General features: G+C 47.4%; 1 protein-coding gene across 15 annotated transcripts in view; it reads right to left on the reverse strand.

Moving 5' to 3' along the window:
* The window catches only part of LOC134063546 (neurexin-1a-like), a 277,854-nt gene that overhangs the window by 53,312 nt on the left and 210,231 nt on the right, over positions 1–14,311 (reverse strand). For all 15 annotated transcript variants that reach the window (XM_062519113.1, XM_062519112.1, XM_062519108.1 and 12 more), the window contains one exon: positions 58–229. In XM_062519113.1, coding sequence (XP_062375097.1) covers positions 58–229 — 172 coding nt within the window. The remainder of the gene's footprint in view (positions 1–57; positions 230–14,311) is intronic.

Genomic DNA, 14,311 nt, shown 5'->3' on the forward strand with positions numbered 1-14,311 from the left:
TGTTGATCAGAGAAGTGAAGGTTAAAAGGTCAAAGGTGAACAGAAGAGGTGCCTTACCTGTGGGGTATCGCTCAATGATTGGCAGGTCATCCACCTGGAGCGTGGCATTACCACCACTCCGTGTAAACCTCACTATATGGTACTTTCCATCATTTACAAACTTTGCCTTCTCCTCAATGTAAATGTCATCTGTTCCCACATTGAATACTACAGCGATATTCCCTTTGTCCTGCAGACAGAAAGAGAAGAGACAAAAGAAACAAAAAATTAATTGTCAGTGAAAATAACATTGCACAGTTCAAGTTCAAGTTCCATATACATACAGTATATACAGCAGAACTGATATTGATGAAGACAATGATGATGTTCATTGATATCTATATTTTACACCTGTAAAAATAATGAAATATTGCGAAATCCTACATTTCACTGAGCCTTGCTGAAATGCAAAAAGCCCTGGTCTCACACACATTAATAATACCTCTCTGTCTGGATTTCCTGAGCTATCTTGGCAGCGCTGATGACACGATGATCAAGCCCAACCGAGGAATGGCGAAAAGCTAATACCAAATCTCATAAGTCTGCTGAAACTCCGACCGGAGCTTATTGCGGGCTGAGCAAGCAGTGGAAGACTCTAATTCGATTCCGGCGCACATCTCATCTATTCAGCTTTGGCCCAGTTGCATTTACGCAAACATTTACTTTGACTTGAGACACAGCACACCTATTAAAGTCAATCATAGGCTTAGTCAGCACCTAATGATATTATCTATCCTGTAATTGCGTTCCAAAAGGGAGGGGGGCTGGCCTGTAATTCAATGAGAATCTTTAAAAGGACCTTGACCCCAAAAATAGTGTGGCTTGACTTATTTTTATGGTTGGTGCAAAGACAGTCATCAATACTAATTGACTGCGAAATGACATGGTGTTTGTCTTTTGGACCGCACATTGAGTCAGGTAACAAACAAACCAGATGAACACTTGGTTGAATTTCAATTCTCTCCTGATTGAACAACATGCCTGTTTTTATTGTGCGGAAAAGGTGTTCTTTTACTCGTTACTTGAAAAATAATCGACTTAAAAGGGAATATATATCTGTCAAGTTTCATGTTTGCCTTGCTGTTTCTCATTAAAAATGCATTTTCGCCAGCGAGAGCAATGGCCATCTGTGTTTTGGAGTTTGCCCTACAGCAAAAGTGTGGACTAAAAAAATATATTAAAAAAGTGCTCTGCTGTGTTGCCATGGAAATCCATAAAATGCACTCTGCACTGCTATAGAGCAATCTAGACGAAACCCACTTCAAAGTTAACAAGTCTTTTTTGCCTTCACATCAATGTTATGACAAAGGCCATCATAAACATCAGCTCCCCGACTTTGTCATTACATCAAAAGAACGATGCTTTCAGGGATTTTAAGTGTCTACACCCCCTCCACCAAAATGAATTACCCTGCGGAATTGAACGAGGCTGGCACTATCTGAGCGTGCCCAGGAGAGGCCATAAAGGAAGCATCTGGTTGGCTGATGGGTCCGGCAGTACAAGCGAATGCCATTATCCAGTCAGCAGAGTAGCGATGGTGTGGGCCTGTGCTCTGCCTGCCTCTAAGGGTGGCTTTGGTAGCCATTAAAAAAAAGGAGACATGCATGGCGAACAGCAGTTGTGCTGCCTCACAGATCTGCCTGCCAGAGGAGCGCTCACAGACCAGCGCTTAGCCAAAGTACCGATGCAAAATCCAACTTCAATTGTTATTGGAGCATTTCTTTATGGAGCGCAGGGCCGGTGGTCTATATGCGGTAGATGTGTGTGTGTGTGGGGGGGAGTGGTCGAGATGGTGCAGTCATAGACATCGTACACACTGGCAGGCCCCGGATGCTGATGCAATTTGATAGCGGTTACTGGTTTAAGAAGCGCTAGATTGGGTAACCTCCTCTCGTCACCTCAATCCTTTTAGTGAAGATAAGGGAGATTTGGAGGTGGTGATAAAATGGGCCTCATGCACTGTCGGAAGGCATTACAAACCAGACAGGAGCTTTTCTGTGAGGAGATTCAAAACATCATGGAATAACATGAAACGGTGTGATCAGTGGGAATGGATTTCTTCCACTTTCAGTCAGATATCAAATTACCAGCTACCAGTTTATCGCCATTTGATGCCATGTGCCTAGATTTTCAAATACATCCTGATGGCAATAACAAACAGCAAGTCTTTTACTCCTCACATTTCTTAAGCTGCCAGTCAGTTAAACGCATCATGAGAATCTTTTGCAACATGCATGAATGTATGTTTTTTTTTCTTGGAGAGGGGGGGAGTTATTTTTCCCCTCACTCTTGAAAGCGGAGCTGCCACCGCGCTGAGATGGCCGCCCCGCATTTAGCCTTCATTTCAAGGACCCGGCGCAGCAGGAGCAGGGACTACAAAGCACCCCGGCTGACAGGGCAACTATTTCCCAAGGACTGTCAAATGCATAAAGAAAACACACTAATTCGTAGTTTTAGTGGCCCATTATAGAGCGGGAGACAGAGGGAGGGGGGAGGGGGTGGGGGGGGTACGGAGGGAGGGGAAAAACAGGTTTAGTGCCAGAGAAGAAGCCAATTAAAGTGGCATCTTAATAGCATTCTGCAATGGACTTTTAATGCTCCCCTAAGTCCCATTAATACATTTCGTACATTTAGTCGCAAATTATCTATTAAATCCAAAGTCAGAGAGCGAGCCTATTTTTAAGTTAAGCGCCTGCATTTGAAAGAGTCTCGGTTTGCACTCATGTGGATGTTTTTGTGTGTTTTGTGTTTGTGCTTTTATTGTCAGGGAATATGTGTGTGTGTGTGTGTGTGTGTGTGTGTGTGTGTGTGTGTGTGTGTGTGTGTGTGTGTGTGTGCATGGAATTTATTTTTGCTATTCTTGTTACTGATCAAAGTAAAGTGAACAGAGACACAAATATATAGCATAAAAGGAAAGATGAAATCAAAGAGAGGGAGTAATAAGAGGGAGAGGGGGCGAGAGGGAGAGATAGAGAGAGAGAGAGAAAGAGGGAACAAGAGAGAGAGAGAGGGAGAGAGAGGGAGCAAGAGAGAGAGAACACTCTCTTGTACACTCTCTGATGCCTTCCTTCTCATCAGTTGGAGGGTAATGCAGGCTGGCTCCATTTGGTTCATACATACTATTCTCTATCTCTAGGGTGTTTGTGCGTGTCTGCGTGTGTGTGTGTGTGTGTGTGTGTGTGTGTGTGGAAAGGTAGTGTGAATGAGATCACTACGTATGTCAGACTAACCCCCTTTCCTGGTTAAAAAAAATCCCCCACACACATGGTCCTTTAGGATGGTTCATCCAGCCGCACATATTATCAAAGGAATCCTTCCCTGCCGGCCCTCCTCCCCTGACTCACCAGACACACAGCCAGCCAGCCAGCCAGCCTCTCCTCTCCTCTCCTCTACTCTACTCTACTCTTCTGTTCTCTCCTCCTCTCCACTTGTCTTGTCTTGTCTCCTCTCCCCTCTCTGTACTGCACCTCTGTGAAGTTGCTAAGTGCTGTACCCTGCTGTGAAACCCCGGGGGAAATATATATATATATATATATATATATATATATATATATATATACCACACCCTAAATGACGAGGAGAGTCCTGTCACGGAACACGCATGCTCGTCTGATTAATTGCTCATCGCACTGGAATGGAGTTTAATTAACTGATGGAGTCGATGGCGATGGCCGTCTCTGCCTCACAGCTGCGTTGCCGCCGGTCGGGAGAGCTCAGCTTCCAGGGCCTGGGGTGCCCTCGGCTCCGCTCAGTTTAAAGCTGAAGCTCGAGAACTGTTAGCCATTTACAGGGGTGTCTTGAAATGGAAGCCTCCTTCATATACTAGCAAAACCATGTCAAATGTAGTATGTTCTATAGTAATTTCCTTCTGCATTTTGCCACGGCTTGTCAGGATGGGTTATTTTTCATTGATAAGGCAAACTCATTATCGTTTTCATTATCAGCCGTTTTTAATTACAATCTCTCATAATAGCTGATGCTGTGACAGCTTGTATGTGGCATGGGGAGTCTTGCATAAGAGCTGTCCTGATAACAGAGACAGGACAACGTTATACCACTGAGCACTGTCATAACGAATAATGTCCGTACGCAGCACCAATGTGATAACTAGATGGTTAGATGGTTAGATGTCAATCTTAAGACACCTAATAAGGCTTGAAGTGAGACGCCACCTCAACATTCTCCCCCGCAGTAGCAGAACACTTAACATTTCACTCTACAGTCTTAGCTTCGGTTCCAGTTCACTACCCTGAAAACCCTCAAGCTGGAGGAAAAATATGGAAATCAACAACATATGCTGACATGACTGCACAAACAGTCATCTGCTACAGATAATCTTAATCTCTCTATAAAACATTCTAACATTAAAGATTTACTTGTCCAAACATTACATTTCCATGTCCCTTTGGTTAACGACTGTAAAAAAAAAAACAATAACAATTCATAAAATGTTAAACGCGAGCAGCCATTTTTTGTCTAAACAAAACATCCTTCTCCAGGCCTGTCGTCAGTGCTTGGCGTGCCTGTTCTGAGGCCTGCCAGAAGGAGAGATCTCCACACGGGGACTAATCCATAACATTAGAGCGAATGCACAATGCCCATGGCTGCATGTCTTCAGTGGATAGCTTGATATGAAATTACATGTAAATTGCTGAATAACCTCGTGTTGAGATTTGAGTGCAGCGGCGCCTTAAGGGTATAGGCCTAGGAGACTTTAATGTGATTCTGGCTCTTTAGAGGAGGAGAGGAGAGGCGAGGCCATGGGTATTTTTCGCTTTCTTTTTTTTTTCTCTGTTGTCTTGAGCTCTGTGATATTTCTCATTAGATGAATAAATCCTCCAAATATGAGCAAACCACTGAGGCTGTCAACATCTGTCTGGATTCAGATTCTCATCAGTAAACAACGCACTGCTTTTTGATACATTGTGTGCAGGAAGCTTTTTAAATATTGATTCTTCCATAATCTGCTTCAGGGTCAAACACGACAAGTTGAAACACAAATAAACTTTGCTGAACTGAGGGAAAACAAGCTAACGCAATAATAATGATAATAAAACCAAAAACTTTTCTAATGTTGAAGCATGGTTGTTACAGTATTCACAAGAGACCATCGGACGAAGCGTCGAAGAATACAGAAAAAGAAGCGTCCTTACTAAATCAATAACCAAGCTCTCTCTCTCTATCGCCCTCTCTCTCTATCACTCTCTCCCTCTCTCTCTCTCTCTGCAGATAATCTTACAGAGAGTGTGTTGGTGGGTGGTGGTGGTGGTGGTGGGGGCTCTCAGCAGCATACATTCGCCCAACATTCCCCTTGCTTTGTGCATCATGCGTGTTGACAACCGTTGTGCACCCGTCACATTTCATATCTAGCTATTAAGGGCGCCCCAGACAATGCGCCGTGTCTTCCTTCACTACAAATACTACTGAGAGGCCCTCACTCCTGCCACACACACACACACACACACACACACACACACACACACACAGACACACACACACACAGGGACCTCCTGCTTACCCGGTCTCCATTTCAGGTAGGACTCCGTCCTCTGAAGCACTCCCTGCACAACAACAACAACAACCACCACCACTACCGGGCGAACCACAAACCCACATCCAGCCCAGAAATGGCCCTCTCAACATGGACTATGCAGCTGATGGCTGCTGGAGGTGTGAGAGAGTGACCTTCTCACAAGGGGACAGAACAGGGCACAGAGGCAGGCTGGAGCAGGCAAGGGGCTGGGTGTGTGAGCACCGCACCGGCAGGGAGTTGAAAGAGGACTCTTATGTTCCGACAGGCTTGGGAGCAGCTGGAGCACAGAGGATCCACTGTGTTTCACCTTATCTTTTAATTACCTCTGACAGGCTGCTATTTTAGCAAACCCCATTAATGGAATTACTGTGGTAATGGAATTATTAGAGGTAGAAAATGAGCATGCCAATTTTCAATTCCATTTATACCTAGTCATTTTTTTCCCCACCCCCTTGTCGTGGCTTGTTAATTTTCAGTTTGACCCATTCTCTCCGTTAAGCCTTCTAATGCCTGCTAATACATTAGGACAGAGACGGAATGTGTCAAAACAAACAAATCACACACACATACACATACACACACACACACACACACACACACACAAACACACAAACACATAAACACACAAACACACACACACACACACACACACACACACACACACACACACACAATTACATGGCCATTTGCACACACAAGTGCACAGACGCACAACTGAATGAACTCCAAGTGACAGTGTTGTAGAAGCTGGGCCATTGCATCACATGACGTCTAAGACAGCAATATTGCCTGCAAAATGCAGCCACATTGGGTGGAGACCACAGGGGGATGGAGCGTAATATCGGTGGTATGAAGAAGATTAATTATAATTTAAGCCCTAAATTTTTCCCCTCAATATTTTCTTCATATGAAAATGGATTTTGTATCCATCTTACTGCTTGGCAGTATCCCTTTGGAATTGAAAGTAGTTCAAAGTGAGAGAGAGGGAGAGAGGGAGAGAGAGAGAGAGAGAGCACTCTGCTACTAGTTCCTGTTTCCCTGGCTTTCTGCTGTCTCACACATTCTTGGGCAAAGCTCCACCGCACACCTCTGAGTGTGAGAGTGAGAGTAAATCTGCAAGGATTCCATCTCAGGACCAACGCTTCTCTCAGGACCCGTCCCCGGCAGACGATCATCGACACTTTGTGCTGTAGCTTATTTGCACCTTGAGGGGTATCACTATTTCTTCACACATTTAGGAAAAACAAAACTCTAACTCTAACAAATAAGCTGTGATTGGAGCCCAAATATATAGAATGACGTCAGGCTGCAGTGATAGCACACACACACACACACACACACACACACACACACACACACACACACACACACACACACACACACACACACACACACACACACACACACCAGCACCACCACCGTGTGCCTGATGCGTCTGACAGAGTGCAGTGGCTGTAGCTCACCATGACGGTGAGGGGCCTCAGGAGATACACTGAGTCTCCAGTCAGTTGCTTCTGCTCTGTCACTATTCAAATGCCCAGGTCCCTTCAAGTCCCTGTAGCCTGCAGGCTCAATCATAACTTTTACTGTTCTGAATGTACGTACATACACACACACACACACACACACACACACACACACACACACACACACAAACACACACACACACACACACACACACACACACACACACACACACACATAAATGCAAACATCTCTATGCAAATATATACCAATTCACTTACACACACTTGCATTTTCTCTCTCTCTCTCCCTCTCTCTCTCTCTCTCTCTCTCTCTCTCTCTCTCTCACACACACACACATACGCACGCACACAATTAGTTTGCCCCCGCCCAGCCACTTGCAAATAGCACTTAAAAAGGCAAAGAGGAGCCGCTAAATTGCGAGCGCCGTTGATGAAGTTCCCTCCTCTCCTCTCCAAGTGCGGGCCCCCTCGAGAGCCTCCTGGCCAGTGGGGTGCACCGGCGAGCGAGAAGGCGCACGCGGGAGCTTATTGCAGAAGCAGGTTCGCCTGCTAAAGGGCCTAATTATCTGTGAAGTTGGCTTGAAATTGTTTCCATCACAAGGAGAGTCTATCAAGAGGATTTTTTTTTCTTTTTTTTTTTTTTTTCGTGCAGCTCAGCTTCATCAAATACCTCCAGTTAATAAATCATCGGGGCCCAGTCAGCGATGCCGCTTAAGAGAATGAGAGAATGAGAATGAGAACAAGTAGCAGACACACCCGGGGAGGGAGGGAGAGAGAGAGGGAGAGAGAGAGAGAGAGAGAGAGAGAGAGAGAGAGAGAGGGGTATGGGACAGAGGGAGGGAGAGAGGGAGGGAGGAAGGGAGGGAGACAGAGAGAGCAAAGCCTCACTGATAAAATGTGATGAAGTGAAATGAGCCCATGCTGCCGTCCAGCTGAGAGCCATGATTCACGCCAGTGGGCTTTGGCCAGGGGACACGCAGCATCCAGCGTCCAGATTGGACTCCGCCGTGGCCCCAAACAGCTCTGTTATGTATCTACATGAAATCACAAGCATGGACTCTGCTTAAAGCCCTTAGCGCCATTTGCAAAAGTTATCACAGCACTTTGACATGACCAAACTCGAGAGTCAATTTATTGCGTGTCATAACACTATATTTCAGTGCCGCCGGGCCAAACCAGCAGCCCCTGGAAGGCCATACGTCCGCGAGGCCTAGAAGGAATAATCTCGTAGATTACAAAGGGACTATAAATCCAGTGGAACGCAGCCACAGTGCATATATATGTCTGCGGCTGAGCAAGGGGAGGCATCAGCCGAGCCGAGGAGCTGCAGGATCTTAACTTCACAGATGTGGCTCAGCACACAAATAGCTCCTCTCTTCTCTTCTCTTCTCTTCTTGCCTGCTCTCTCTCTCTCTCTCTCTCTCTCTCCTTCTCTCTCTCTCCGCAGTCACACACAGGCCCTTTCATGATGCCTGTAATCTCTTTCTTTCTCTTTTCTCCCTCCATTCACAGTCTCTACTCCACCTTCTCTCTCTTTCTCTCTCTCTCTCTCCCACTCCCTCTTCACTCTCGTGCCATCTGCTCTGCCAGTTAATGCAAGTTAAGTGAAACGATATTCGGAAAAAAAGAAAAGAAAAGGAGATACACTCCTTTGCGAGTCCGCCACGAAATCGTCTGCTTGGCAACAAATGAGCAAGCGGCTCAATCCATCACGTCCTCCGCATGGCTGAATCTTGGATCTCAGTCAAATGCCCCCTTTGTCCTCTGACGGCGATCAGTTGTAATCGGCGGGCCGTCGAGGGATGCCTATTGTGTCTGCCGGATACAGAGTGGCCGGGTGTGATGGCACATCTGGCACGCGGCATTAGAGACTAATTGGTCCGGCGCTCTCGGGGCGCCTCAAAGGCCCCCAAGAACGAGAACGAGGAGGGAGGAGGCATCGTCTGATGGCGCAATGTCACCCTGAGCTGCCACCAAATGACTGACATGGCGATAACAAGATAACTGGGCGAAAGAAAAAAAAAAAAAAACACACACACACCCTGCTCACACTCCAACACCACCACAGACACCAGTCCTTTGCCCAATGGCCTTTCTCACAGCTGGAGAGATGATTTATTCATGATGCGATTTGCTGCTCCGAGTGAAATATTAATCCAAAAACTCTTTCATGTGTTAATTGATTAATCAAGTTATTAAGACAGTCACTGGTGCTCTCTGCCCCCCCCCTGTCCCCCCCCCCCCCTCGTCCCAGCCTCCCAGTGGCACAATCGCAACCGGTGGCAACATCGCTTTGTAGAGCAGCGCATTTTCGATAACCAAAACAAACATTCCAATAACACACCATGCATAATTCAAACCGGCATTTTTGTTTCGCCAAACATTTCACTCCGACAATTTCAAGCTCGCCTTAGAGAAAGGGACGACGGCGAGAGCCTGATTACGGGCAGCGGGCATTAGCAGACGGCGGGGAGCAGGAGGGCCTAATCAGTACTCCCGTCTGACCCCGAGCACGCTCAATGCAAGCCACTTGTGGGACACCATCAAGTGAGGGCTGATGAGAGGGACTGTGAGAGGGTCGCAGGGGGTTCAAGTGGCCCTGTGAATGATGGCTCTTAGACCTCTTAAAAAACAGCGGCCCTAACACTCCACTCGAACGAGGTGACGGACTGCCTTTATCTCCTTAATGTTAATTCTTAACAAGCGATAGCTTTTGGAGGCTAACTGAATCACCTGGGTTGGTGAAGAGAGAGAGGGCCCAGCACCCTGCCCCTGCTGATTTCGTGTCAAGCGGGCTTTGCGGCTGATGCTATCTTGGATATATATCCCTATTTCCCTTGTGTTTTTCATATGACTCCTCGGAAATCTTCTCGCGGGGCAAACAAGCGAGTCCACCGCAGAGCGTCCGTGGAAACACGATCGCGATCGCTATCATGGATGCGGCTAGCTGCAGAAACCAGATCAAAATCTCACAAAAATCCCTGCGCTAAAACCACTTCAGGGCCATATGACATCACAGACACGGTGAGGTTTTTTTTCTTCCTGTTTAGGGCTCGTGGCTCTCCTTTCATCTCCTTCCTCCCCCTCCCCCCCCCCCCCCCTCCCCCTCCCCTCCCTTTCAGATTGCATTTCGCTTATTGACTTTTGAAGGGATTATTATTATTGAGGGATCTGAGGCACGTTCTCTACATGGCAGGCTCTGCTTTATGAGAGCTCCATACCTCTCCCTCTCTCCTCCTGTCTGCCCTCCTACTGCAGTGAGCTGGGCGTCGGAGAGCTGTGTGGCCATTGCATGACTTCATCTTAGTCTTGAGTCTCTCACGGTGGCAGGCGGTGTCTGCATGACAAGAACACTGTTACACTATAAAAAATAAAGGTGCTTAAATGGTTCTCTAAATCTCTGGATAGTTCTAAGGAGAGTCAAAACTCTGTGTAGAACCATTACAGTACATCAGGCAAAAGGGAATGGTTCTTCAGAGCCTCAAATCATAATGGGCTAGGCCACTATGCCATTCATAAACCGGTTCTTTAAAGAACTGTTGCCTTGATGGTTGTTTGAAGCACTGAAAAGGGTTCTTCTAAAGTATCGCTCTGAAGAACCGCTACTGGCCCTATTATTTCTAAGAGTGTACGGATAGAGTGTACGGATAGAGGGCTGTGTGTGCATCTCCAGGTCTTGGCGTATGTGATGACATTTCAGACACAGACCCTAAGGTGGCGGAAGGTGTGTGTGTGTGTGTGTGTGTGTGTGTGTGTGTGTGTGTGTGTGCCTGTGTGCCTGTGTGTCTGTGTGTCTGTGTGTCTGTGTGTCTGTGTGTCTGTGTCTGTGTGTGTGTGTGTGTGTGTGTGTGTGTGTGTGTGTGGTGCACTATTTGAAGCTGTGCTCTCTGTTATGGAGATGGCCTTGCTACTCTGTCTGCACCGTGCTGGGTCTCTCTCTCTAGACAGCCTGGCTGCTCTCAGTCTTCTCTGGAGGAGAAAAGAACACAGCTCGGGGGGAATGGTTCAGAACCAGCCCCGAGAAACTCGTTTCAAACCCCTCGCCGAGGACCAGGGCGGATGCCAACTTTTGAAATTACCACCATCAATCTTGGAGGGTGGGGGGGGGGGGGGGGGGTGGGGGGTGGGTTGAGGAATGTAACATGCAATTTAGTAGAGTTCCTCTGTAAGAGCACCAAAACATTATTTCCCATCAGATCCATGCATCACCGTGCATCACCAGAGCACCTTTGCTGATTTTCTCCTCTTGCTCCTGGAGAACCTACATGTACTTTCACTTCTATTTTCCACCCAGCTCCTAACAGCCTGCACTTTCCTTACCCCATCCATCTGTAGATCCCTACATTTTTTTGCGCTGGTGAGAAATAAAAAGCTCTTTATTCTCTCTCTCACTCTCTCTCTCTCTCACACACACACACATACATACCACACACTCTCACACACATGCAGACACACACACACACACCCACACATGTCCATTTCCTCTTAACTCAGTCGTGTATTATGCGAGACACGGCCCCGTTGAAGTTCTTAGGGCATAAGTGTCCAGTTCCGTCTGATGGTGGTACGCTAACCCTCCTTCCCTCCCATATTTCTCGGAAGAAGTGTTCCGAGCACAGGCCCATCGGCTTCCACTGCCAGAGTAACACCGAACAACACACTCCAGGAAATATGTCTCAGCCCTAAACTGCTCATTGGTGTGTGCTGTTTACTGAACAAGCGGCTTAATGGATTTTTAAAATATGTTGAGAGGATCGTGAAGCAATTTAATCCACTGCATCAGTGAATTATATTCATTTAAATTCATGCAGCACCATGATTCCAAGTGCAACCGAGGTTTACGCTTCAGTCCGTGTATCTGAAGCAACCCAGAGGAAGATGGTGCAATACCAATGAATACATATATAAATAAATAAGTCCATCACCCCTGGCCAAGTCTGTACGTGTCCAAGACATGCTCTCGTTATGCCAGATCCAGCCACTCATCCATCCCTCTCCACACTTCTTCCTAGCTGACAGTCGCCCCACCTCTGGATCCTACAGCACTCACATCTGCCCAGGAATATAGACAACTGCTTCTATTCACAATCTCTCTCTCTCTCTCTTTCTCAATCTTTCTCTCTCTCTCTCTCTTCCTTTGTGTACATGTCTTTCTGTGTCTCCATCCCTATGCCAGCCCCTGATCTCTCTTTCAGCTCGGAGAGCAGAGGAGAGGAGTGGAGAGGAGAGAATGTGGATGTGCATGAGTAGATGCCAGCCCTGGCAGCTGGAGACGGTGACTCAGTGCTTGTGGATGGACCTGAATGGGAGATGAGTCCCCCCCACTCACATCAACAACAATCAGCCACCTACCGCCACACTACGCGCCTTTGGACACTGGCTAAATAAACATGGGGAAGCAACTCACTAGCACGTGCAGAAACTAATGTGTGTGATCTCCTGTGGGTGAGAGAGAGAGAAAAAAAAAACATGTTTCTCACCTCTATGACTCAAGTGAGAGGCGCTTTCAATAAATAAGCTTGTGCACGCAGTGTGTACGCAAATGGATAACCTACGGGTGCACTAATTCCCTGTACTGCCTGCCACGAAGAGGCGACTTCATTAATGATTCACTGGTGGTGTTGGCCCGTCCTTCTGGAGGATGACAAGGTGTGGACACCTTTGGCGGACGTGTGGATGCACTGGTCCCACGGCGAGTGGAGGGGGGGGGGGGGGGGGGGGTGGAGCGGGGGCGGGGGATTGGATGATGAGGGGCCACTTACTGTCATGCATAGATCCCACTACACAATCGGCTTATTTTCAGCCCCCCTCGGTTTTTTTTTGTTGTTGTTGCTGTTGCTTTCTTTATTTCCCTGACTTTCCTCGCTGTTGCTGAATCCGTGATGTGGAGGCCATTTCCAAGCTTGCTGCGTTCAGCGAATCGACTGTGAGGGCTGATCGATACGCTACGGAGGTGGTCGCCTCTGGCTAGAGCCGCACGGTGCTATTTCTGCCTGCCCCTCGTCCCAGGAGAGGTGGTAGCGCTGACCATACACGCTGGCCCTGCCTTCAGAGCTAATATCCCTCACAAGATATTTATCAATTATCATTGGAGGAATGCCATTCCCCCACAACAATGCAATTTTGGTAATTGCTCATGCGCGATTCAATGGTAATCTTAGTCTGCTTATTGACACTTTATAATTGTTGAACAACAAGAGAATTGATTGCATTTTGCACTAACAAGAGAAAATTGATTTGAACATGTTCTGCCATTAAAGTGGCCCTGGCATGGAAGTGATCCTTTTAGCATGGTGGGCAAAGCCAAATGACAGGGAAGGCTGTGGGCATTTCACGGCAACACATGCCCTGCTTGGAGTGACCAGAAGGTCTCGTTGAATACCCTCTGAAATCAAAGGGCATTTGCCAGTCGATTCAGATTAGCGGATGATTGAACCGGGTCGGCCAGACCTCACGTCTGCTTCACCTAGAGTCTGTCGGGAGGATGGCGTCATCATCAGCACACAACACTTGCTCGCATTTACTACACATGAATAACCCTGACTCACATAACAGCACAGTTCAACCAATTGTGAAACAGCTGCTGCTGGCTATAAGGCTCCATGGGTTAGCAATCTGCTGATGCAGTTTGCGCCATGTTAACTAGTGTGCTTCTTGCATGGCCAGCACTTTCTGTCTCAAGCAGAGAGGTACATGAAAACACACAGATCATGATAGTGATGCCCCCCCCACCCCCCTCCCGCCCAGCTCACTGCCCCCAGTGACTTGCATCAGCAGAGAGCAAAAGCCCCCCTCCAAAATAAACAAACAAACTAACAAACAAACAAACATAAAAACACAGAAAATAGCGGCCAAAAACCTCTGAGTATACTTGCTCTAACAAGATGGTAGCCGTCCAATACATTTAAAAGAACACACCATGCTAGTGAGCCCGTTAAGAAAACACCTACGTGCAATGAGATGAAGTGGTTAGAGCAGCACACGCAATAGAGACGAGGGGTGGGGAGGGGAAAAAAGACAGAAAAGGGAGAAAGGGAGAAAGGGGGGGGGGGGGGGGGGGGAGGGCGGATATTGATTGCTGTGTACACTCTCACGCACCCGCATGTCTCGGATAGCGAGACGAGCCGGAGTCAGCTCCAGGCTCCGCGCCCTTTTGTCTCCTCACGGAGGTTACGGGAGAGGGGGGGGGGGGGGTGGGGGGTGGAGGGGGGGGTTTGATGAGATATGGGGTGAAACAGTGGGGCCGGAGGAG

Source organism: Sardina pilchardus, chromosome 18 (genome assembly GCF_963854185.1).
Source record: "Sardina pilchardus chromosome 18, fSarPil1.1, whole genome shotgun sequence".
NCBI lineage: Eukaryota > Metazoa > Chordata > Actinopteri > Clupeiformes > Clupeidae > Sardina > Sardina pilchardus.